The 25,026-nt window shown below is 40.2% G+C and overlaps 1 protein-coding gene across 2 annotated transcripts in view; it reads right to left on the bottom strand.

Annotated features, from left to right (window-relative positions):
• DOCK4 (dedicator of cytokinesis 4) overlaps nucleotides 1–25,026 on the bottom strand; it is a 394,664-nt gene that overhangs the window by 47,837 nt on the left and 321,801 nt on the right. The window contains exons 30-36 of one of the 2 annotated variants that reach the window (XM_039507017.1): nucleotides 23,385–23,443; nucleotides 18,896–19,044; nucleotides 17,087–17,172; nucleotides 8,591–8,617; nucleotides 8,328–8,423; nucleotides 7,208–7,268; nucleotides 2,214–2,307 (exon numbers count right to left, since the gene is read on the bottom strand). In XM_039507017.1, the coding sequence (XP_039362951.1) occupies nucleotides 2,214–2,307; nucleotides 7,208–7,268; nucleotides 8,328–8,423; nucleotides 8,591–8,617; nucleotides 17,087–17,172; nucleotides 18,896–19,044; nucleotides 23,385–23,443 (572 nt within the window). The remainder of the gene's footprint in view (nucleotides 1–2,213; nucleotides 2,308–7,207; nucleotides 7,269–8,327; nucleotides 8,424–8,590; nucleotides 8,618–17,086; nucleotides 17,173–18,895; nucleotides 19,045–23,384; nucleotides 23,444–25,026) is intronic. The other variant, XM_039507024.1, reaches the window with a different exon arrangement.

The raw sequence follows: 25,026 nt of genomic DNA on the forward strand, positions 1-25,026 counted from the left end.
AGCAAATGTATTTGGCTCTGGAGTGCTTTGTGTGCACATATTTAAGTAGAATACACAGCTGCATCTACTTGAAGAAGAATATTTTGTTACCCACTCCAGTATTTCTCTATAGCATCTACTTGCCCAACAATGATAAATACCACTGTTGGGCATCCAATGCCATATGCACAACAACGGATAAACATTATCTTTTGTGTCTACTGAAACAAATAGCAATATATTTAACAACACTGACATTTAAATGACCATATCAGGCTTCAGAGTTAATTCCCCATTCAGATGAATTGACACAGTTCAGACTGCTTGAAACAATGGATCTATAAGATGCATGAAGACTCAGGCAGACATAACTGCACTGGTTACGTTCCTTCACATTTTTAAGGGTATTGTTGAAACCATAAGGGCAAGATGATTTTTTTTTTTAAACAGAAGCTTAGATTTTGGAATACAATTATGTAATGTCTTTAAGAAAATAACAGGTCAATGAAGTGACCATATAATTGTATTATGAACCAGCACCTCATATCAATTTCCTGGGTACAATTCTATGGCCCGTGATATATGAACTGGAGGTCGGACTAGATCTAATGGTCCCTTCTGGCCTTAAAATCTATAAATGAATGAATGGTGCCAAACAGTGGGAAATACACCACTGGATAAAATCCAAACTCTCTCTGTTTTACAATCAATTTAAATGTGTTAATACAAAATGTCCTATTTTTTCTTATCTGCATGGAATCACAGGAGTGTATGGAGTACAGCTGGAAATACATGTCCTAGTTGTATTCGCTCAAAGGACTCCATCGGAACAGGAAAGAAAACTTTGGTATTTCCATTCTTCATTCATGACAGAAACACGTGAAGGCTCAAAAGCCCTGGTAATTCAACCATAGTGCAGAAACACATCTGATTTGACCAGCCCAACCCTTCACACTCTTTTTAAATTATTAAACAGAAAGAATGAGAATCCAGGAGTTGCCTCATTTAACTCTGTAGTAAGATGAGGCCCTGAAACATAAACCCTTATCAGAGGCCCAGTATGGGGCCTAAGGCCTGAACTAAAGTAATGGTCAAGACTTTGCTAACATAAAGCAAAGTTAAGCTGTGAGCCAAAGGCAGGCCCTGCTCACAGAAGCTGGCAAGGAAAGGGCTGATGCTGCAAAAAGAGACATACCTAAAAGGTACTGGACACCAGATATCAGAACATTTGCATACTTGTACACTCCACACAGATAACAAGGAACAGGCTGACCCATCCCAATGACAGGGCCAAAAGGGTAATATGATGGAAAGAGTTGTTTTGCTCGAACCAACATGTACAAGGTGAGAGGCGGCACCTTACTATGTAGAGGGGTTGTACCTTGCTACGTAGAGGGGTTGCACCTCAATACATCAGGAGTGATGTGTAACTTGTTTGTACCTCCGTATAAGAATGCACCCCTGAGTGGATGTCTGTGTCCAGCCTAGGGGGCAGTGGAGAGTCCCGCCACTGACTGAGCTGAGTCCATTGCCAGGGGCACATATTCGTAGTATGTCCTGTAGAGTAGAGTCTAGAGGGAACTATTACTGTGCTTCGTTTGACAATAAAGCTGGCCCGGGTCTGTAGTCATTGGGGGTTCTCTCGAGATCTGCTGTGTCAGCGATCTGCAGAGTGGGGGCAGTACACAGAGGCAACACACGCACGCAGCCGATTGATATCAACATTGAACAGAACAGAGCACCACACCGGGAGAGTCTGACGACAAACTCCAAGTCAGTTTTGTGAATCAATATGGGCTAAACTGTGACTGGAGACACAATCTGGGGTGGGTTGTAAGCCACACCAACCCAACAGGCACTGTGACTCAGAGAGAGACAGCTTAATCACAATTACGTCTTTCAATCCTACTTGTTCCTGGGTGGGAAAGAGTAATAAATTCATTGCTACCTTATATTGTTACTGTCTACCCCACGTAGCACAGCTCTGGGCAGCACGTAGGGGAAGTGTGTGAAATAGAGCCAAGGCTCTGCATATTCCCTGCTCACCTGCTTTGGGGAAAGTAAGCTGGCAAATAGCCGCTCCTATTTTACTTGCCTGGATCTAAGATCCAGGTGACCTGCAAAGAGGTTAAAGGAGATGTCTTATTGCCTATGACCTCACTATGACTGTGAAAGGGCATAAGTCAAAATCTAACTCTAAATATTTTTTCTAGGTTGTATGTACCAACAATTACCTGTGAAGTTTTGTGCCTTTAGATGCAGGTCGTATAGCTTATGGATATAGCGAATATACATCTCCTCCTTATTCAGTTCGGTCTTATAAAAGTTCTGCAACAAAAAATTATATAGGTGGTTAAACAAAATGTTTGTGACAATGTAAAATGGCAGAATAAATAGCTGAAAATTGGTGTTGGAAGTAATTTTTAAGTGTATAGAACATACACATCAAACCTAATGTTGCAGAAATACATTCAAGTTTGAAGAAGTTGCATGTTTACAAGGCCAATTGATAAAGGTCAGTACATATAGCAGTACATGTAGTCCCTTATAAATAGACCTTTTACATTTTGTTGAGAACAATCCAAATATCCAGAATATTTTTTAAATTATTCTCCTGCACAAGAGTCAGAATCTGCTAGAACTAAAATCCCATAATGTTTTATCTATTTGAATCATTTTACTCAAAAATACCAATTCAGCCATCTAAAAAATACATCTGTACTTCTATCAAGTGCCAGTGAAGCCACTTGATGTCTCATTGAAAGCTCTACATTGATTTAAAAAATTGAAAGCACTCTGGCTTTTGTATTCATATTTTAACAAAATATCTACTCTACTATATATCTATCCTTCACTGTGTGATAGCACAATGCCAGGATCACTTTGGCAGCATTGCAAAGAACTATTCAAGTGTTATAAACAAAATAACCCTGAAAGAAGATGTGATTTCTTCAGCTCTGGCTTATGCTCATGAAACTGGCAACTGATGCATGACTATTGCATACCATGTCTCAAATATAAAAAACAGTCTATTTTGAATTTATGTTGAAGGAGGTGGAATCAGGTTTTCAGAGTTACTGGGGATTTTTAGATGTGTCAGTCTTAGTAACTGATGTGGGTGTCACATGAATAAAGTCCTGCATGCAGTTTTGAAACTTTACAGAATCATAGAATATCAGGGTTGGAAGGGACCTCAGGAGGTCATCTAGTCCAACCCCCTGCTCAAAGCAGGACCAATCCGCAGACACATTTTTGCCCCAGATCCCTAAATGGCTCCCTCAAGGATTGAACTCACAACACTAGGTTTAGTAGGCCCATGCTCAAACCACTGAGCTATCCATGATGTTCAATATTTAATTCTGTTTGTCAGAGAAGTACAGGCCCTAAAATCAGGTATTCCAAGGCCAGCAGTAGGAGAATGGTGTCTTACACCATACACCACAAATGATGTCATCTGGAAGATAGAATTGCACATACAGGTCCCAGCATGCAATGCTTAATTTTGTAACTGGTCTGCTCAGATCAAAATATATCACTGCACGCTACAGCCTTAATGCTGCAGGGTTCGCCTGCACATTCAAGATTGTGATCTGTTCCACGTTATTATGCATCTCTTCTGGGCTCTCAGCAAGTTGCCAATGTGCCCCTCTGTTGGAATAAATTGTGGATGTTCTTGTTCTAGACCACAGATTCCCAAGCTGTGGGTTACAATCACTAAAGTGAGGAAGATGGGGAGGAGCACTGTGAAAGAATCTCAGAGAAGGCTGTTGTAGGAAGTCAGAGAAAAAATGTAAAATGTTACAAAAATAAGTGTATATTTTTAAAAAGTTAAAAATGGAGACACAACATGAGCTCTGCAATAGCATGTCCCTTTAAGGCCACCATAATACTATAATCTGAGAAGCACAGCTAGCAGTGCAGCAGCTGCTGGAGCATCTGCTAAAATAGAAAAAAGACACAATATTAAAGCTATACTTGCATGTGTTCCTGGAATGCAAAACAGCACCAGGCCCATAAAAAATGTTACTTGGACACCAATGAAGTGCAAGTATCCATGCATGCAGATCATAACAAGACGTGGCACTGAACTGTAATACCAGACTGGCTCTACTTGCTAAGGACTAAAAGCTCTGTTGCTCCTCACGCACCTGTATTGCATAAGTTACTCAGGTCTTTGTTGAAGCTCATTTCTGACTGGAGATAGAACATTCTGTGGAATGGATAGTGGCAAGTTGCTCCATTAATAAAATAAAAAAAAATTGTGCAAATACAATGAGAAATATGTTACGTTTTCTCATCAAATGATTCTAAGCTATAATGTGCAGTCTATGAAGAGTATTACACCTTCAAAGAAGGTAATATTTAGAAATTAGACAGCCATTAATAGGGATTTTTTTTTCCAGAGAAAACTAAGGAGCTTGAAAAATTCAACACCACTTTTTCAAAGTAGCAACATCAATAAAAATGTCCTTTTCAGGTGGTATCTTTATGAATCACATGATCACGTAAAGCACAGACCCTTGCAGAAAATCTTATAATTCCCTGCACAGTAGATATGGTTTCAAAAATCATAGGGCCTGTCGCACCTAATAAACTGAAAACAGTACTTTTGTCAAATAAAACTGTTTTTTGTCCGACATTAGTGACATGGTTCAGGATGTCTGAGAGCAAGTACTTTAAAAAATCAGCACTTAGCGTTTCAACTTGATGAGTCAAACAGCATGCCTGGTGTGACATAGTTCCTAAGGTTCGTCAGACCTATGATTCTGCTGAAGACAACTAGCTGTGCTGTAAAGCTGTGACAGTGTGCACTACAGAGACATTTTAGGAAGCAGTACAAAATGTCCACATTCAGTGGGAATGGTGTATTGCAATCTACATGGATAGTATCAAGTCAGTGAAGTTTAAGAATAGTAGTCTGGTCACATGAAACCAAAACACTACACTTAATGACGTATGACTTTACAATTTTGTATATCAGTCACACTCTTGCTGCTAAGAAAATGTTTGAAAAAATATAACTCATCCATCATGAAGCTGTTGAAGCAGCAAGCTTCATTAAAGGCCATCCAGTAAATTATTGACTTTTTGCATTGCTCTGTGGTGGACATGAATTTATTTCACCAGCAACTTCTCTTCCAAGCTGAAGTGGGGCTCTCATGCAGTTGAATGACAATAGGACTTTTCAGATTAAGAGCAGAAGCGCAGGCTTCCCTCAGCAATCTTCAGAAATTCATCTTGTGTAGCATGTTAGCCTATTGTGCTGACATCTCAGGGCACTTATGCAAGCTGAAACCTTCTCTGTGGTTGGAATATAACTAGGAGTGGGAATATTCACCAGAAACTTGGAAATTGGCCTTCGTGGGCACAAAAAAGAAATTTGTGGCTGTTTCCTTGTTTCACCATTCACAAAGGGAAAGGTGCAGCTGTTCAAGAACCATCAGAATTTTAGAGAACTTCAGATCTAGGTGACCTTTGGGAGTGGGGGAGAAGGGAAATAAGTGGATCACTAATTCCTTCATCCAAGGTACAATTTGACATGGCAGCACTGACTGTGCCACTGTAAGGCAAAATGAGACACCCTTCCTGTGACAAGATGCTGCAATGAACTTTCTCTAGGAACTCAGCAGATTTTGGATGTTTCTTTGGAGGTGTAGGACCTAGGTTCAGTGTGGACCCTGAAAGCTCTATTTCCATGTCATTTCCACCCTCCTGCTTTTGCAGGTCAGGTTTCTTTTCAATGGTGCCGATAAAAATGAAGTACCATTGCCTCCTGACGGTGATTAAAATCAGCATACTTCCCCAGTTTAACCTTGTGCAGAACATCTTTTGAGAGCATGATAGGCTCATCCATCATAGTGTTTTAAAATTTCTGCATAATGAAGAAGGTTCACCTTTCACACTCTAAAATTAGTTAATTCTTGGGGTATGTTAGAAATACATAGTTTTACCTACTGATTGTTAGGCTTAAGTTGTCCCGGTGGAGGGAATCTCAAAATATTTCTTAGCCTGACAAGAGATAACTAGTTTGTGAAATCCCATTCAAAGATGCTGTTAGAGTATTCCATGTTTGTTTTGCTCTATTTTTGTGTGTGTTCGTTCATTTTATATAAATTATGGGTCATTTCTTGTAGTAAAAATTGACTTTAGAACACAAATAACCAAAATGTTTTTACTTCCTTTTAAACCATGCTGGGTAACCTGGTAGTAAGCAAGTTGTCCTATAATCAAGTTACATATACTGTTCCTATTTTGAAAGTATTGTGCTCATATAGAAGAAATCCTTTATCGTTCAAAACCTTCTCCAAGAATACCTAATAATTAGATTAGTCTTTGTGCCCTATAATTCTCAGTTACCACTTAAAACAGCACAGTTGCATGGTTTCATAACAAAACTTGAAAATTTCTGACGTTCATAGCCTCTCAATAAATCTTGGTCTAGGATCAAAACATACCTCACTAATAGGCAATAATGAATAGAAAATAATATTAATAGGGATTCACAATTTGCACAGTACATTCTTGGGATATTGGATAGTGGGAGGGTGATCTCAAACCTAAAATGAGATAAAGGCCCATCAAAAGTGAGAACAGCAGTCCCAGAGGAACATTTTCTAGTTCTATTGAGAGGGGAATTGGTAGAACAACTCCTCAAAAGATATTTTTTCATATATAAGAGTAGCTGAGACCTGTTGCTGGGAAAAGGAGAGGACAGAGGTAGGAATCCAGGTGAGTTTTGTTGTGTATTTTTAAACAAGCCACAGAAACTAATCATATTTACAGAAATGTACAAATCTTTGGTTTGAATTTTCCTGTGAAAGTTACTTTCTAGTAAGATTTATTAAACACCTATGAGCTGATACTAAGGGGATTCTCACTATGAACACGGAGGGAAAAGCACAAGAAAACTGTATCAACTTCATTCTGAACTATCCTGAACTTTATCCTATTCTATTAGGCTCTAGCTGTTGTATCATATCAGCAACTTGTAGTCACACCATCAAATTATATTATAGTGAACTATAACAGTATGTATTTAAATATCACCTATATTTGATGGTATAAATGTACTTTCTGAATTCACTGGCATTAATTACACCTGCCATTTGGAGTGCACTGTGCATTGAGAAGCAGGTTAGTAAAAATATACTTCTCATACAATGTATAGATTTTTATTATGTAAGGTTAATAGCTTGAGTATAAAAGAGATAAAGATTATTATACAAACCAACAGGCTAACAGTGCAGCCAATCTTTTTACCATCCACTTCTCCTATTTTCATGCAGTCCCTAAAAATAAAATGTAACAAAAGTCAGAACATCTGCACTGTGGGACAATACAGTTTTCCCCCTCCAGGAACACATTTCATAAAACAGAATCAAGTAGAAGCAAACTAATTAAAACAATACAGCCTCAAGGCATTCTGCACTGCCAGAAAGCAGATCCAGATGTGTTTGCCCTTATGTCCCCTTTTTCTTGCTTGCACAGGCTGTATATCCCAGCTTAGATCAAAACTTAAGATAAAACTACTTAGGGCCGCTAATGACAACACATGAAGAAAAACAGTACAAGCATGACAGACTTGCATTAAAATGATGGAAATTACTCTCTCACAGTTACTAAGGAAAAATAAAACTGCCATTGAATGCAGAGCTTTGAAAGGTGCTGGACTGACAATCCAGGAGATTGAAATTCTATTTATCCAAAGAAGAGATATAGCACTGGCATTTATCTAGAAGTTAAGAGTTCAGTCTCCATGACAACTAAATCCTTCATCTTTTCTCTTAAACTGTAAATAAGGATGACAACTGTGATAGATTTTGATGTGTGGACCTTTCCCTTAGGGTCTGGAAACACAGTATCAGCCCTGGAGGTTAAGACACTGGACTGGGACTCAAGAGATCTGGGCTCAGTTACTGGTTCTGTCACAGACTTCCTGGGTGATCTTGGGCAAGTCATCCTTTGTGCCTCTGTTCCCCATCTGTAAAAATGAGGGTAATGATACTTCCTTTCTCCCTCCTCTGTCTGTGCTGTCTATTTAGATTTAAGCTCTTCAGTCAGGAGTGGTCTCTTGTTATATGTACCTGTAGTGTCTACCACAATGGGCCTAATTTTGGATGGTACCTCTAGGCATTACTGAAATAATATTAATAACAATTTCACTTAGGCTGTGAAACAGCTGTTAGATGATGACTTTTGGTCACTCCCAACCCAGAGGCATATTTGAACTGGTACCCTAGTGGTGGAAGTCTCCATGTTCCAGTTATCAAAACTCTGCAGGATAATTTTGTTGTCAGAACTTTGAATGCTTCCATATTCTCAATATAAGCCATGTGACAATTACTCACCTGTAGTCCAGTAACCTTTCCATTAGTCGAGTTACAGTGGCGATTAACGAAACACCACTTTCTCTCCACGTTTCCCGCTCAATTTTCTTCAGGAGGCTGGAAAGAACAAACCCAAAGCAATTTCAATATTTATTTTTATCTGTCACCATGGCAACCACTTTACTTTCAACAGTATCTTAAACGCCTCGGCAATGTCTGCAATATTCACAGATTTAATTTTGGACTCTTCTCACAAGCAGCACAATTTACAAACAATATCTTACCTAGGATAGGGACCAAAGAGTGGAATTCTAATCCAGGAAGCATTGACAAAGCAAATGGATTTCTAGGTTAGCCATGTCAAAACCAAAACACATACAAATATAATCAGATTTATAAAATATATAAACATTTTAAAACCTTAATACATTCCCAGATTTATAACATTTTTTGGTGTTCTCAGATTTCATTACATGCTAACTGCGTGGGTTACATGCTAACACTTCAGAAAATAGAAAGACACCAAAGACTAGAGCGGAGTGAATAACTGATTTTCCAGTTCGGTAGCTAAACCAAAATATATGCAAAATAATTGATTTGTTTCCAATAGAAACTGAATTTTTTTAGGTTTTCTTGATTAAATGAAAAAAACAAAAACATTTAGTTCGGGTCCATTCAAAATGACATTTTCTAAATTAAATGTCAATTAGAAATGAAATATTGAAATTGTTCATTTAGAAAATGTCAAAACAAACTTGACTTTTTCCAAATTTTTCCTTTTATTTTTTATTCAGCCAAAACTATTCACTGAATTCAACCTGAATTCACAAATAGTTTCAGTCTCCCCAAACTGCATTTTCTGGCAAATGTACTATTTGACTGAAAAATGTTGCTCCACTCTACTGAAGACTGTCACCTAGAAAAGAACATCAAGCATTTCAAAATTCCCTTTCAAAGGGACATCCAACTTGTAGAGTGAGTGAGGAAAAATCTGTGTTAACAATAGTTCTGCACCCACACAGTTTAACTGTAGCATAATTGCTACAGGAAAAGCTTTTTATTGAGAGGTGTTTTTTTTAAAAATTCTCCTTTAACTTAACATTTGCCCACTCAGTACATGCCATTTATACACTGATAGTTTCATTCCTTTAAATATTAAATAACCAAAAGATTCTGACTGGTAAATGTACTGTGCCTAATTCTCCTCTCCCTGATACTACGGTAAATTAGGATTACACACTGAAGATTTCCTGGGGTAAAAGTAATATTGTTTGGGAACTGGCAGTGACACTTAGAATGAAGGTGCCCTAATACTTTCCTTTATAAACCCCTGGTTTTGGTTGCTTATAACGCTGCCAAGTTTTAACCATTTGGAATCAAATTTTCCACATTTCCTCTCTGCCTAAAGCTAAGATTTTTTAAAATTTCAGCAAAAATTGTTCAGCCATTTCAGAGACCAGGGTTTGGGTAAAATAGGAGGTTTTGTCAATGCTAAAACATTTCCCCCAACCATTTAGTTGAAGAGCTCTAGGGCCTCTGAGCTTTGGTACACAGATTTAAAATTTGGCATGACAGTGGATCCTGTCCCCATGAAAATCCATGAATATTTGGTTGAGTTAGGAGCCTCAAAAAACTACTATTTGCACATGCTCAGTAGGTAAAATCTCAGAAGATTTCCATCTGCAGTGGAAAGGCAGCCAGCTCCACTACCTTCAGCTACACTGAGCATGCTCAGCCCCACAGAACTCTTGTATACCAGCTTCACTGAGCATGGTCTCAGGCCTCATTCAAACTCTTATATACACAGTGCTCCCTATCCTTTGACGTAGGGGAGGGTATAGAGGGCTGGGAGTTAGGAAGAGACCTACCACTGTCTGGTGCTACCTCTGTGCACTTCACAGCCCGTATCATTGAGCAAGGCATCACACCTCTTAGGAGGCAGACAGGTATCATTCTCCCAATTTCAAAGAGGGGAACCTTAGAATTATAATATGGCAAATCCATGTCTCTTTCACTAGCCACACTGCTTTTCAGAATGAATGCATGGGCAAACTTAATTCTGGCATTTCCTAACTTTTGAATACTTACCTTTGCACCATAACATTCTTTTAACACCAATTTTTGTATGTAAGAAGCAAGAGGAGAATCAGGACTATTGTATAGCTAGAAGACAATACTGACCACATTTCTCTCTTCACATTGCTTTTCAACCTTACTTTAAATGAGATTATTTCAAACTAAATTTTAAAACAAGAATATTTAGTATGCTTTTAAAAACTGCAGAAGTCTAACTTTTCTAAAAAAGGATGAGTCTTTTGTATATCTGACTTACATAAGTTCTATTTATATATATATATATACACACACACATATACACACACACACATATATATATATATATATAAATATACACTATACAGTTTCTACTTGAGAATGTATGAATATATTAAATGTCTTTATCCAAACAACAAATTGCTTTCTTCAATTTGACAGCTTACTGACTCCTCTTTTGCATCATTCATTTTTCACAGATAATGCACAGAGAAAACATTCATAACAAAAGAGCCACTCAAACACATCCCCAGGCTTCTCACAGCAAGATCAAGATAAAATTTGAGAGAGATGACTGGTGTTTCAGTTAAGATTCTGTTCTCTCCTGCATGTTGTATCAGAAACTCTGTGCACACTATTTTCTTCTCTGTGATCTCTTAATCACTGCTTTCCAGCCCCTCCCCATTTTTGTCTGACCTGGAGAATGCCTGCTTCCATCATTCAGTTCTTGTTAGACAGTGGACTTTATGCACAGCACAGGTGAAGAGTGGTTGTGAAATACTGTGCAAATGTGATGAACAGGACAGGTAGTTCAGTGGAACCTGACTCTGCATTCCCGAGTGCTTCTACCTGGCCTCATTACTCCTCACTCATAGCTGGAGTAACTCTAAAAAGGGGAGTATGATACTCGATGCCTCAGCACCATCCTTACCACTTTTTTACTCTGTGCTCTTAGAAACAAAGGCGTGAGTGCTAAAATGAATTAGATCTGCAGAGTGTGGAAGAACGCACACAGTTCTTAATCCTGGTATTAGCTAGACTTGTACACAACCACTTTGCCATATTAAGGTCTTATTGATGAAAGAATTGATATTTCCCCACCTGATTTGGGCACTAAAGGTTAGTTGTCAGGAGTGAGCTCCTTCAGCTGAATTTAAGGATTAGCCAGCCCTGTTTCCAGGCAGATGAATGAGTTCAGGTGGGTTGTGGATGGACTGATTGAGTGGCCCACCCCATTGGCTGAGGAGAGCCAGCAGTAGGCCGTTTAAACTCAGCAGCAGCAGCAGGAGGGTTGCTGGCTGCTCAATATGTATGCCCACAGCCACTATCGCTTCTATGCCTGTCTTGGTTCTAATCTTGCTCCAGTCCTGAACATAAGAACAGCCATACTGGGTCAGACCAATGGCTACCTAGCCCAGTATCCTGTCCTCTGACAATGGCCAGTGCCAGATGCTTCAGAGAGAATGAACAGAACAGGGCAATTATTGAGTGATTCCAATCCCCTGTCATCCAGTCCCAGTTTCTGGCAGTCAGAGGCTTTGGGACACAGAGCATGGAGTTGTGTTCCTTATCATCTTGGCTAATAGTCATTGATGGACCTATCATCCATGAGCTTATCTAATTCTTTTTTGAACCAAGCTATATTTGGCCTTCACAACATCCCCTGGCAATGAGTTCCACAGGTTGACTGTGCGTTGTGTGAAGAAATACTTCCTTATGTTTGTTTTAAACCTGCTGCCTATTAATTTCATTGGGTGACACCTGGTTCTTGTGTTATCTGAAGGGGTAAATAACACTTCTCCATTCACTTTCTTCACGCTATTCATGATTTTATAGACCTCTATCATATCTCCCCTTAGTCATCTCTTTTTCAAGCTGAAATTTCCTAGTCTTTTTAATCTCTCCTCAAATGCAAGCTGTTCCACACCCCTAATTATTTTTGTTGCCCTTCTCTGGGCAATTGTAACATACCTGCTCCAATCCACTTTAGCCCCACTTTCCTGCTTGCTCCTGCCTATGGCTCTGACGCTTGGCTTGACTCCTGATTCCTGACTCTGACCCTTGGTTCTGGCTCCTGACTCAAGCCAGTAGGCCTGACCACTCATGCCCTGGTCGTGACAGACATCAATCCTGCTTCAAGCTTACACTACTCAGGCTTCTCCCTCTAAATTTACTGGTTGAGCATGTGGGGCATTACTATCTGACAAGTCTCTCTATAACGCGATAACTTCTGAATGCTGCAACAACTCAATTCCAGAATTTCAGGGTCTGTTGTATGCATCAGTAGGTAAACCTGTTGATTTTGGTGAGATTCAGAACACCAGAAGAGGGAAATGGGGACAGATGGAGCTCCTGGCATCTGCTTAGCAGACCCAGCAACTTCAACCACTTGGTAATGGTTTATAGATCAAAGTATTGGTTGATGGTAGCCATTAACATCTTCCAGTATAGCAACACCCCATCTCAGCTCTACCCATCCTCCTAATATAGTTTAAAATGTTGACATCCTGAATGACCAAGACAGAAAGAAAAGAAATAGGATTGGTGGGGCATAGGGAAATGAGAGGCAGGGGAAATGGGGTGGACACACAGAACCCCTGGCATGGGAAGAAAATGGGGGACTTGGTATGGGAGGGAGAGGGAATGGGGGAACACAGTGGGTCAAGGAGGAAAAAACAGAGTTCCTGGCATGGGATGAGTGGAGACATGGGGGCACACAAAGCCTTTGGCACTGGGGGAGGGAAATGGGGAAGGAGGGAATAGGGCAGCATACAATGTCCCTGGCAGGAGGGAATGGGAGACACACAGAACCCTGGCATGAAGGAGGGGATGGGAAGCTAAAGGGAGTCCCTGAAATAGAAGGGGATGGGAGGGTGGCACACCAGGACCTCGTGGGAGAATGGGGAGATACCAGGAGTGCCTGACATGTACAATAAGCTGGCCCTCTATTTTATGTGTAGCCCTCTAGTTTAACACCACTGGAGCGCATGAGTTGCAGTTTGCAATGCATACCATATAAAAATGAATGGCTTGTCCAGTAAATTCAGAAGGTTGCAGTAATTTTCTACACATTATTTAGCATGAGAGGCTTCTGGAAAGGAAAGGCCTGTGTAAAAGTCATACATTACTTAAAAACTAAAAGTAAGCTTCTGATCTGAGCAACTGTGCAGCACAACACAAAGATTCTGTTCTAATTGTCAATCTTTTTGTAAAACATAAACATGTATTTCAGTTAGATCCTTCAATTGTTTTTAATTTCAGATTAACAATTTAAAGGGAGATCAGGGGTTCTTTTTCTGTCTGGATTATATTAGGCAGCAAATACTGCAACTGGCCCTTAATCACAATGAAACATCTTCGGCTCCCCCTCTTTGGTACCATTCATTAATGACTAAGCCCTACAATTATGTCACTGAAGTCATAGAATCCGTGACTTCCAAAGACCTCCGTGACATTCTCTGCCCTGGGGCTGGAGCTATCAGCAGGCAGTCCTCAGACACTGCTATGCAGCAGGGGGACCCTGGAGCTCCCAGCCCTTGCGGGTGGCAGTGGGACACCCCAGAGCTCCCAGCCCTTATGGGCAGGCAGGAGGGTCTCCTGGCGCTCCCGTGGGCGGTGGGGGGACCCTGGAGCTCCCATGGGTGGGGGGGCTCCCCACAGCTGCCCAGCCATGGTGGGCAGTGAGAGGACCTCTCAGTGGCTCAGCCATGATGCACAGCAAGGAGACTCTGCAGCAACTCAGCCGCTGGGGGGCAGGGGGAGGGCAAAGGGACCCCAGAGTCCTCAGCTGCTGTGGGTGCTGGACCCTTCTCCCTCCACATTTCATCGGGGACCTGTCCGTGATTTTTACTAAAAATATCCCTGACAAAATCTGAGCCTTAATAATGACATGTTGGTGTCTGAGACAGCTACCCTCTAGTCACTTCTAAATCTCCTGGATGATGCCTGCCAAAAGATAAATAGCAGCCATGTTTCTTCCTTTGCATTTTATAGGATATTTCATTAGAAACATCAAAATCCCAAACATACAACATTTTAAAGATGTCCAATGACATCTATAATTTGGCTATAAAAGCATGATGTGTCTTCAGTGGAAAAGTGCTTATGGATTGCTCCAAAAAATGAAGTTAACCTGGGAACGTGGAGATATACTGTTTTCTGATTCATGCTATCTCCTGAGAGAGAGAGAGAGAGAGAAACAGGACTGTAGCAGGGTGGACCTCTGCTCCTGGGCGGAAGGGGTTTAAAAGCGGCTTGGCAGGGCTTGAGAGCTGCTGCTCTCAAAGCGGGCTGATTGGGGAAGTAGCCGCAGCTGGGCCACACACCAATCAGGCCACAGCTGGCCCCTATAAAAGGCTGTGAGCCAGGAGCCCAGACAGTCTCTCTCTGTCTTCAGAGAGAGATGGGCCTGGCTGCTTAGGAGCTGAGTCAAGGTAACTAGGGTGAAGCAGGGCTGGGGAAAGGCTGAGGAGCTGGAGAAGCTCCAGCCTAGAAAGCCCCAGGCTGCGACCTAGCACAGGGCAAAAGGTACTGGGGGTTGCAGGGGGCAACCTAGGGGTAGGCCAAGGCAGCAGGTCCAAACCCCCTTTGCCGATGATGAGTGCTGGCTACTGCAGTCTGCCCCAGCAAACAGGGGCTAGATAGAGACTGGGCAATAGCCACTACTGAGGCAAAGTGGGGATAGTAGGGTGGGGGTTCCCCTGGGAAGGGGAAACCCAATTAAAGGTTAAAGGGGCACCGGGGTCCTGGGAGGGACACGGGGCCAGTAGCAAACAGGAGGATCACCGGCCTGCAGAGGGCGCTCCTGGGCTGGAAAGAGCTAATTCCCAGAGTCACCAGCAGGAGGTGCCGCAGGGAGTGAGTCCGACCCGTTACAAGGACAAACACTCAAATACTATTTAAATTGATATGCTGTGTCCAGGCAATGCATGAGGATTATCTGTGTCCTCATGACTCCATACAGTAATACAACTACTAAAAATTATTAGGGGGCAATTTGAAGACTCATATTTGATCATGTAAAATGAATGTAGTTCCATTTCCTAAAACAAAGCTATGACTACTTGAAAACTGTGCTGGCGCTTTCCACTTTCTTGAACTAATGTGCACATCATTTTATTATCACCTCAGTCTAATCATATGTGCACTATTTTTAAATCAAAGGAGGCATGTGAAAAACCCTCCAATAATAGCTGCTTAAATTGATGATGGAAGAAAATCTCAGACTCCTTGACACTAAGGATCTGATCCCTTGAAATAATGACTACAAAGCTTTTAACATTTTCAGGATTCCTTTTCTCAAATCATGTGTTACAGTAGTGTCCTCCATTTTAGATCCATATGCACCTATGCCCCTCCAGTCAGGAAAAGTACTATGAGACTTCTTATAAATTAAAATTACACATAATTATTCTTAAATAACTGGGTTTACAAAATGCGTTACCCATTCTTCCACTACCTTTTTAAATCTATCTCAAAATCAACACTCAGTTTTTTCAAGAATTATATTTCAGATAGCAATATATTTTCTGAGATCACTAGAAGTCATTTCAATCAGTGAATGACATACTTGTGCACTGGAGTAAATGCAGGCTTTATAACTTCATAAAAGAACTTCTTCTTTAATGCTGTTGTCTTAAAATCACATTAAATTTCTGAAAATTTTCTTAGTTTTTATTATTTTTACTTGATCTATCTTAATGTTGAAAGAATGATTACTACACAAATTATCTTTTACTATACTCTTCAGCTGTAATTTCACCTAATAAACTTCCCTTTCCTTTCCTTCTCTGTATGTTATGGGCAGAAGCATTTATTTTGGTATTTTTTCCCTCACAATGGAATTATAGAGTATTATCTGCTTGGCATATGTACCAACAAAAAGACATAAATGCAATTATTTTTAATTCTACAGCAATAAAGCTAAAATATCACTTTTCCCTTTCACTTAAAAAGGATGAAACCTAATAAAGAAAAAATACTGTATGTGTAATAGCACTGGGAAATACACATATAAAATGGAATCCAGTGGAGGAATAATATATCTTGTTCTAAAGTGACTACAAATAGGTCTCCCACATAGTTGGCGTTGAAATGGGAGGGAGAAAAAATCAGTTCATGTTTTTGTGTCCGTGATGGTCACCAATTTCAGTCAGCAGGGACAACACAAAGGCAGTCCTAGGAGTTTCATTATCAAGGAAGCATTTGTCCTCTTTCACCATTAGATTTTAATGTTCTGAACCAAAGACATGCCAATTATTAAAACATATGCAATGTCTCATATAATAATTCTAATCAGTCATTCTGTAATCCATCAGGAAATCAACAAGCGAAACATTATTTGGACAATAGCAAATGTTGGTCAGTTATGAGAATGATTTAACAAACAACTATTTATTAAGCTCTTGTTTTACAAATACGATGTAGAAAATTCATGTTCTAACTGCATCCCACTCACCTACTAAGCATCTTTGGCTTTTCTGATTTTAAAATTAGTATGAGTGATAATAGAGAACAGTTTATGGTATAACATAGGCACAACTAGTCATCAAAGATACAATAAGATACATTACTTTATTTAGGCAACTAGCCTTTATTTCACAGGTTTCAAAAAAGACAAAGCATTCCAAGATCACAGCTCTTTCTGCAGTTTTTGTCTACAATGATATTTAGCAGCTAATCCATCAAACTGAACAAATGAATGAATTAAAAACCAATGTATTACTCACATGCTGTTGAAGAGCTCTCGGTACGTTTCGTCACCTTTGCCTTCTGACATCAAGCTATCCAATTTGTCAATCAGTTTCGCCTCCACCTGGAACATATGCATATAAAAGGCTTCTTTGTACTTAAATTATTGTTAGAGCAAATTGAAAAAAAAGGATTTTTTCTGTAAGAGGTTTTGTTAAATGGATTCCCTAGTATTATCGTTAAGAAATGTAAATTTCAGGATAGGTTACTTCATCTTCTGTTATCCCTAAGGATTTTTTTGGACTAATTTAAATGAAGCAATGTGACTCTAAAACTACAGGCTGAGTAGCATTTGCTGCTGCTAAGGCAGCTATCTATTTATAGAGTCAAACAAAAAAGCATGCAGCCCAACGAGACTGCCTGAATTCTGACTGCAGGGCTGCAAGAGCAAGTCATTATTTGGACCTTAATATAAAACCAACTCTCTCTGATTTCCACATCCCACTCTTTAAATCCGGGGATTAACAGTTTGGGACTCATAGTTACACCTGCTGCTACTGAAAACCTACCCTGACTCCAATGTAGGGTGACCAGATGTCCCGATTTTATAGGGACAGGCCTGATATTTGGAGCTTTTTCTTATATAGGCACCTATTACCCCCCACCTCCTGTCCCGATTTTTCACACTTGCTATCTGGTCACTCTACTCCAATGTAATGTATATAGCAGATGAACTGAAATTCCGAGTCATCTGTCAAGAAGAGTTGGAGAATAAAGGTTTTATAGCTGAAAATCATTGCATAAAATAGTTGTAACTGTATTGATCATTGAGAAAATGTAGACAAGGTTGCTTTGTTTATTAATACATCAAAAGAGAATAACCTCCCCTCCGGCAATAGAGATACTTAGTGACTGAAAAACTAGAGGAGAAAATAGTCTATTATTGAAGTGCTCTATTAAATCATGAATTATAATTACAGTGTACCTTTAAGCCAATGATCAATACAGAGAGAATCAGAAAGTCAGTCCTTTGCTTAGGCAGAATCTGTTTTTCAATTAGTCCTCATCAACATTTTTACAATTATTTTAACAATGTGTTTAAAAAAATGTGATGGAAAAAACCCACTTACATCACATGCTTCTCCATTCGCATAGTTTGTTTTGTGTTTCCAAATACTCCAACTGCTCCTACAGCTCCCACTCCAATCCTTGTCATTGCCTGAAACTAATTCAAATACTTCTGCTTTGCTTCATTTGAAACAGCAGGAAGCAGAGCACAGTGAAGAGGTTTGAGGCAGCCTGAAAGAACTGAGTGGGAGCCGAAAGAGCAGATGGTATACTTAGCAGTTCCTTACTTGATGCCTAAGCTGGTACTTGAGAGGCAAGAATAGTTGGATACTTGCAGAACTTAGTTTCTCATAAAAATCAGTCTTTTGCTGGCTGGGCAAACAAATATCAGACATTATGTCAGTAAGCCACCACGATATCGTTCTTGAGTTTCTTCTTCATTATCTTTTTTTTTTCCAAATTATATTACTAAAATAGAAAAATAAAACAACCCCAACAGGAAGTTTTGCCATTGATTTCAATGGGGCTAGAATACCCCATCCCCATCTTAAATTAGCCACACCAAAATATTGAACAGACAAACACAGAGAGCTTAGAGGGCCAAAGGGTCTTCAAGAGCCATTAGCCTAGAATTCTACCATCTTCCCTCAAATGAAGGTTGTCATTTCTCCATCTGCTCCATCACAGATTCTGCTAACAAGTTAATAGTTCAGTGCCAAGGCTGCCTCAGAAAAATTTGAATGTCAATCTTCCCTGCTAAACAGCTTCACACACGTTACCTGTTTGAAGTTGCCACTGCGCCTTTGTTCCCAATCCATCATGTCATGGAAAATGGGGATCATGACATTCCGCAGGTCAGGCTGAGGTATCAGTGTCACTTCTAGGAAGGGGCCAATGAGAGCTGGGATGAAGTGAAGTTTATGTTCCCCTAAAATTAAAAGGAAGCTGAATGTGAATTGGGTTCACTCTTGGGTGAGTTACCAAATGATCCAAATTAAACAATACTGTATGAAGAATTAGAAATGGCATTCTAAATGTTTACAGTTTGGTTGGCTGATAGCATGCCTGGCATGGGCTATTTCTCAAACAAACACCAGGAAAAGGAAGAGGAAAAGCCATAGAAAAGAGCCAAATAGAGGATCAGCCTGATGCATCACCTTTTACAATGAAGTTCTGAGCTCATGAATGATGTTGAGTTGTTCACTCTTGATGCTGTTTTTTTGGCAGAGAAAGAGGGAGCAGTAAAGGGTTCAATGGGCATTGCTTTATTTAAGACTACTTTAAGAACCAGGATGTTTAGGGCATTTTTTGCAAAAAGGTTTTTCCTTTTTGCAGGTACAAATTGCTCTTACATGTTTGTGTCTCCAAATATGGTTTACTACTTGAGAGCATATTAACATTAGATGGAGGCACAAGTGCTCAGATTTGCAGCCACCCTTCATTTTGGGGGCACAGAAATGGGAGTATAAATTTTGCTGGCAAAAAATGGATTCTTGGACTGTTTTTCTCAAACTGTTTCCCTTTAGAAAAAAAGCTGATGCCTCTGCCATTAACTCACTATGTTCTACTTGGATGTTGTACAAGGTCTCCAGATAGTAGGTAAATTTACATACCCCATAGTATATGTTGCACAAGAAGGTGAAGTAAAATTAGGAGATTTACCTATAGCTTTGAATTATTTAGCTTCTGTCACTTGCAGAAAGATCTTTTGGATCTTTTTCGAGAGTTCTGGTCTATTACAATTGCCAGACATGCGAAGAGGTTGAGAAGGGGGAAACAGTAAACAACAATCATGGTGAAAGAAAAGACAACAAAATTTGTAGAGAGCAAGATTTTCAAAAGCACCTATGTCATTTAAGAGCACTAGTTCCAATGTAAATTGAAAATTGCTTGTTATATATTTTCATTCATTTCAATGCTCCTAGGTCACCTCGCTATTTTTGAATATCGATTCCATAGTTAACTATCAAATTCAAGAGCAAAACCCCTTTAGAATATGATGCTTTATCAAATGTCTATACATAATTGAAGTAACCACCTTATACACTGCCAGTACCTGGTTCACCATTGTGTTTCTCCAATTTACACCAGTGTAACTCCATTGACTTTAGCTAGAGTTACACAGATGGGAAAATCAAGCCTCTAATGTTTAAAACTCTACAATAAACTTACAGAAGTATTTATTAAATCATTCTTTGGTTGCATAAGGTTTGTTAATTAATTGGATTAGGAAATTAACATGATTTATTGTTGCTTTTATATTAACTGTAAGGTGCATAAATGAACTTTGTACACTTTTAAATAACTAAATCAATTTCTCCAGGCCTTAGAAAACATGCATCCAGAATAAAGCCACTTGTACAGGTATAATCAGGGGCGGCTCCAGACCCCAGCACGCCAAGCGTGCCTGTGGAGGGTCCACTGATCCTGCGGCTTTGGTGGAGCATCCGCAGGCACGCCTGCGGGAGGTCCACCGAAGCGGCGGGACCGGCGACCGGCAGAGTGCCTGCCGCGGTGCTTGGGGTGGCGAAATGTCTAGAGCCGCCCCTGGGTATAATTAAATCAAATAAGCTTCTACAGTAGGTGTGTCCTTCAGCAGAGCAGTCCTCCAGTCTGTGATACAGCAGGGTTCCTTGTATGCTCCTCCTCAATGAATACTGCTTGTGAGTCACCTTGTTGGTGGGCATTACTTGGACATTTCTTGTTCTCTTGAGACACAAAGTGATTCCCACAACAAGAAAGATGCTCTTTACACCAAGTTGTGTAGTTCCTTTGTGAGGGTGATCTTTTGGTGAATGCACCAGTTCCAGAGACAGGCAGTTTCTATTCAGAGAAGGAAAGTACCTCGCTCCTCCCTGTTTGTTAATATAATAAACTATTGTCATGTCTGACATGATCTGATGATGAAAGCTACTCAAAGTATTCAGCCACTTCTGAGGTAGCTCCTACACCTGGTTGTTGTCAGGTTGGTTGCTGTTTTGTTCCAGCTCTGCTCCTGTCTTGCACCCAGCCCTGCCTTTGATTCTGGCTCCAATTCCTGGCTACCGACACCCACGCTAACTACTAGGTCAGACTCCTGTGCTAATCACTAGGCTTGACCGCCCACATCCCAGTCACTGACACGTATGCTTCTTATGAGCACCTGGTGAACCTGTACTGATGCAAGGAATCGCACCCAACTTAAAGGCGGGGTGGAGGTGTGTCAGAAAAGAAGTCATCGTCTTGGATGAGGACTTAGAGGGAGATTTCTCACTTTTCATGTGAGAGAATCTAGTCTTACCCACCTCAGGTCTCCTCTGTTTGTTAAGAGTCTTTGACGTGCCTTCAGCAGTCCTGGAGTCAGAAACCATTGTGCTCAAAGGTGCACTTCTCAGTATCTGGGGGGGAAGAGGAGGGTCTGACAGGCTTGGGTTGGACTAAGGTCTCATTGAACAATCCATGATGAACCTTGGAAGCCTGAATTCATGGGATTGATGGGTTTGTTGAGGAAAGGATTGAGATATGTTACACTTTGAGAGGATATAAGCTTCCCTGAGACAGAGGACAAGTGGCAGGCCACGCAGAACTTGAATCTGAATTTTTTGTAAGTGTTTTTATTTCCAAACCATGATCATCTTGATCGATCGGTCTTTCAGCCCTCGTATAGATTGCACCGATTACAACACGCCTTCCATTCATATTTCTAAGCAATAGGAAAAATACACTAGAAATGACATACAATAAATACAGGTCACTCAAGCTGAGCTCAGTGCACATCAGTGGAAGGGGTATAGGTGGCATAATGCCAACTTTCAACCTCTGCAATCCAACATACACCCCAGCTAATTTCCCGGTGAGATGTTCCACAGTCCGAGGATCAGTTGGAGTGTTGAGCGTACTGCCTTGACCCCTTCCGAGCCCTGCCATGCTCCTTAACTTTAACAAGCAGGAGCGGGTGGAATACAGATGGCATTTCTGGATGGAGCTGATGCTCCTCTGTTCACTGACCAGTCTGTGATCCTAGCTGCGAGGCCACTGGCATACAGTTGTACATGGTGGAACAGAGAGAGATGGGTCTCCAGTTGCTGGGGTCGTCTCACTTGCCTTTCTTGTAGACGAGCACCGTCATAGATTTCTTCCAGGAGCTGTGAGGACAGTGGAACTGTTTGCATTTGTTGAAAATGGCAGTTAATACCAGGCAACCGGGGTCTCATTTTTTTCAGGAAGTTACAGTGAATGCCATCTTTTCCTGGAGCTGTGTTTTTGATCTTTGTAAGTCTGGTCATTACTTCCTGTGATGTAAAGTCTTCTTCCAGGCCCCCTGCACAGTCAGTCTGGTGTAGAGGATGAATGCATCCTAGACGCTATGTGTCATTCTGGACACCTTGAAGTACAAGAACAGTCTCTTGGATGGGATTGCGCAGTAAGATGAGGGCCCGCCAAGGATCTCTCTCAGAGCTTTGGGGGCATTTGACTGATAGAGCTTCTGGATCCTGGATGCTGCTGCTGGATCATAGCAGCAACTGATGTTCCTTCTCCTGGCTTCTCTGTTGTTTTTGTTATGGCTCCACATAGGAGTTCTGTGAGATAGTTGGTGTGTTCTTCTGAGTTACTTTCCTCCCAGATACTTTACCTGTCAGTGGGTATTTTTGACTTACAAGTCATGGAAAGATGATGGTTTTGAGAAAGGAACAGCTTTAATTAATAAACAAGAGTGCCTGAATTACTGGGATGGCCAGATGAGGAATACACACTTACTTACAGAATTTTTGTATGTACAAATGTAACCCTCTTGTCAAAAAATAAAATCTATTATTTAGATTTTTCTTATCTTTCAGTATCTTGGAAAACAACAGTTTCTCATAGAGGAAAGAAGGCGTCACAATGATAATAATGCTTTGATTTGAGCATTATGTTCATTCTCAGTTTTTTCAAGAAATAAACGGTATTGAACCTAGTGGACAACATTTGTATCCAAAACATTAGGTGAGCTTCAATCAAGAGGACTGGTGTTTGTCAAACAAACTACTTCATCAAAGGATCTGAAAACACTTTGCAAATCCAAACAATTAATTCAACTCCTTAACATTTATGAAAAGAATTAGAACTGTTTTCCAGGAGGACAAACCAAGAAACAAAGAGGTAGTGGCTTGCCCCAGATAAACCGGCAGAACCAGTAATGTAATGCAGGAGTCTTAACTAAAATTCATCACATATTTTGTTCAACTTTTTTGTGCTACTTTGTTTCACTGTCAATCTTTATTGAGGAGATTTTTTTCAATTCCTTACCTAAATTTTGCCACATGCTGAAGATTTCACATCCCATTGTTACTCGCATGTCACCATATCTGTGAAATATTTAAAAAAACACTTAAGCAGAACATTATTTAGGAAATAATTTTACAAGATCATATTATAATTTAGGCTCCTGTGTAGCAAGATGAACTGTGAGATTTCCATGAAGTAATGATTCTCCCCAAGTTTTGGATGGATGAAGTACACAGAAAAGGAAAAAGGAAGTTTGCTAATGTCCAATACATATCTAATCAAATGGCTTGTTTCACAAAGATACATTAATTTCCACATATTGTTAGTACAAGCTCCCTAAACGTTACAAACAGTAACAATGATATGACAAAGTAGTGATACCAATCTATTCTCTTAATATGCCTCAGATTTTTTCCCTTCTCTTCCCCCCAAGATAACTAATAATTTTATTTTACCCTGTGATGTTCTTTTCTGGACACCCAGAACTATAAGGCACTGTGTTACCGCTCTGTCTCAGCAAGCATGAACTTTGCTGGAAATAGACGAGGTGTCAGACACCGTAGTCTAACTCATCAGCAAACTCCTTGAGATTCTGCAAGCCTAAACCTTGATTTACAAGTAACAATCACTCAACCCAGTTCCTGAGACATGTCTGTCTACAGTGTCCAACCCCTCTCACTGTGACTCTCACAGACATTATCAAGTTCACTGCCTCCAAACAGCCAGAGCACACACTAGTCTGTTAGCGTTAAAGCCTCATACTTTACTTTAATAGTCAGTACTGAGATGGTTTTGTAATAAAACAAGAATACGCTTTTTAATAAAGAACAGAGATATAAGTGATGCTAAGCAAAAGAAAAAGAGACAGGTATGGTTACAAACAAAACAAAATAAAACACACTTTCTAGTGTCTAAAGCTTAACAAATTACAATCCTGGTCTCAGGCAAATTTTTCATATACAGTCAGTTCCCATACACTTCAGCCTACATGGCTGAAGGAACCACCTTCCACAGTTACCAAGAGCTCTGACTCTTTTGTCCCTTAAGTGATGGATAACTAAAATATCTTTTATCTCCCTTTATATTACCCTAAATCCACTGTCTATTCTTCTAGAGCCAGGAAGACTTCCTGGGGTGCAGACTCCCTTCGCCTCAATAGCTCGATGGCTTTGTTTAACATATATGTAAACATACTTTCATTGTCCCTGGCCTGTAATAGAGCCAGTCAGACAGGGGAATCCACATTCCTTTGTCTAGGGGAGGATTGATTTATGCACTGCCTCCCAAACACATTTTAAGAACATATTTCCAGCACACACGTAATTCTTTATACAAAACACATATATACATCACACAAATGATTTTCGAATCCAGCCTTCCACCAGTTTATATATAATACCTAACAAAACATCTTTCAAATACATATTATCACAACAGTGCGTTTGGGGTAGTGAGTGCATCAGGCCTGATATGAGCCACACTATAGTGGGCCCTCAGCCAGTGGGCATTGAGGGGCTCTTAGGGTCAACAATTTTATTCTTGGGGGATTGTGAAGTCACATAGGACTTGATCCAAAGCCCATTAAAATAAGCAAAAAGACTCATCTACTTCAACGGGTTTTGGATCAGGTCCATATGCTGCATAACGCTGTTTTATAAAACAT

The sequence above is a fragment of the Mauremys reevesii genome, linkage group 1 (genome assembly GCF_016161935.1).
Source record: "Mauremys reevesii isolate NIE-2019 linkage group 1, ASM1616193v1, whole genome shotgun sequence".
NCBI lineage: Eukaryota > Metazoa > Chordata > Testudines > Geoemydidae > Mauremys > Mauremys reevesii.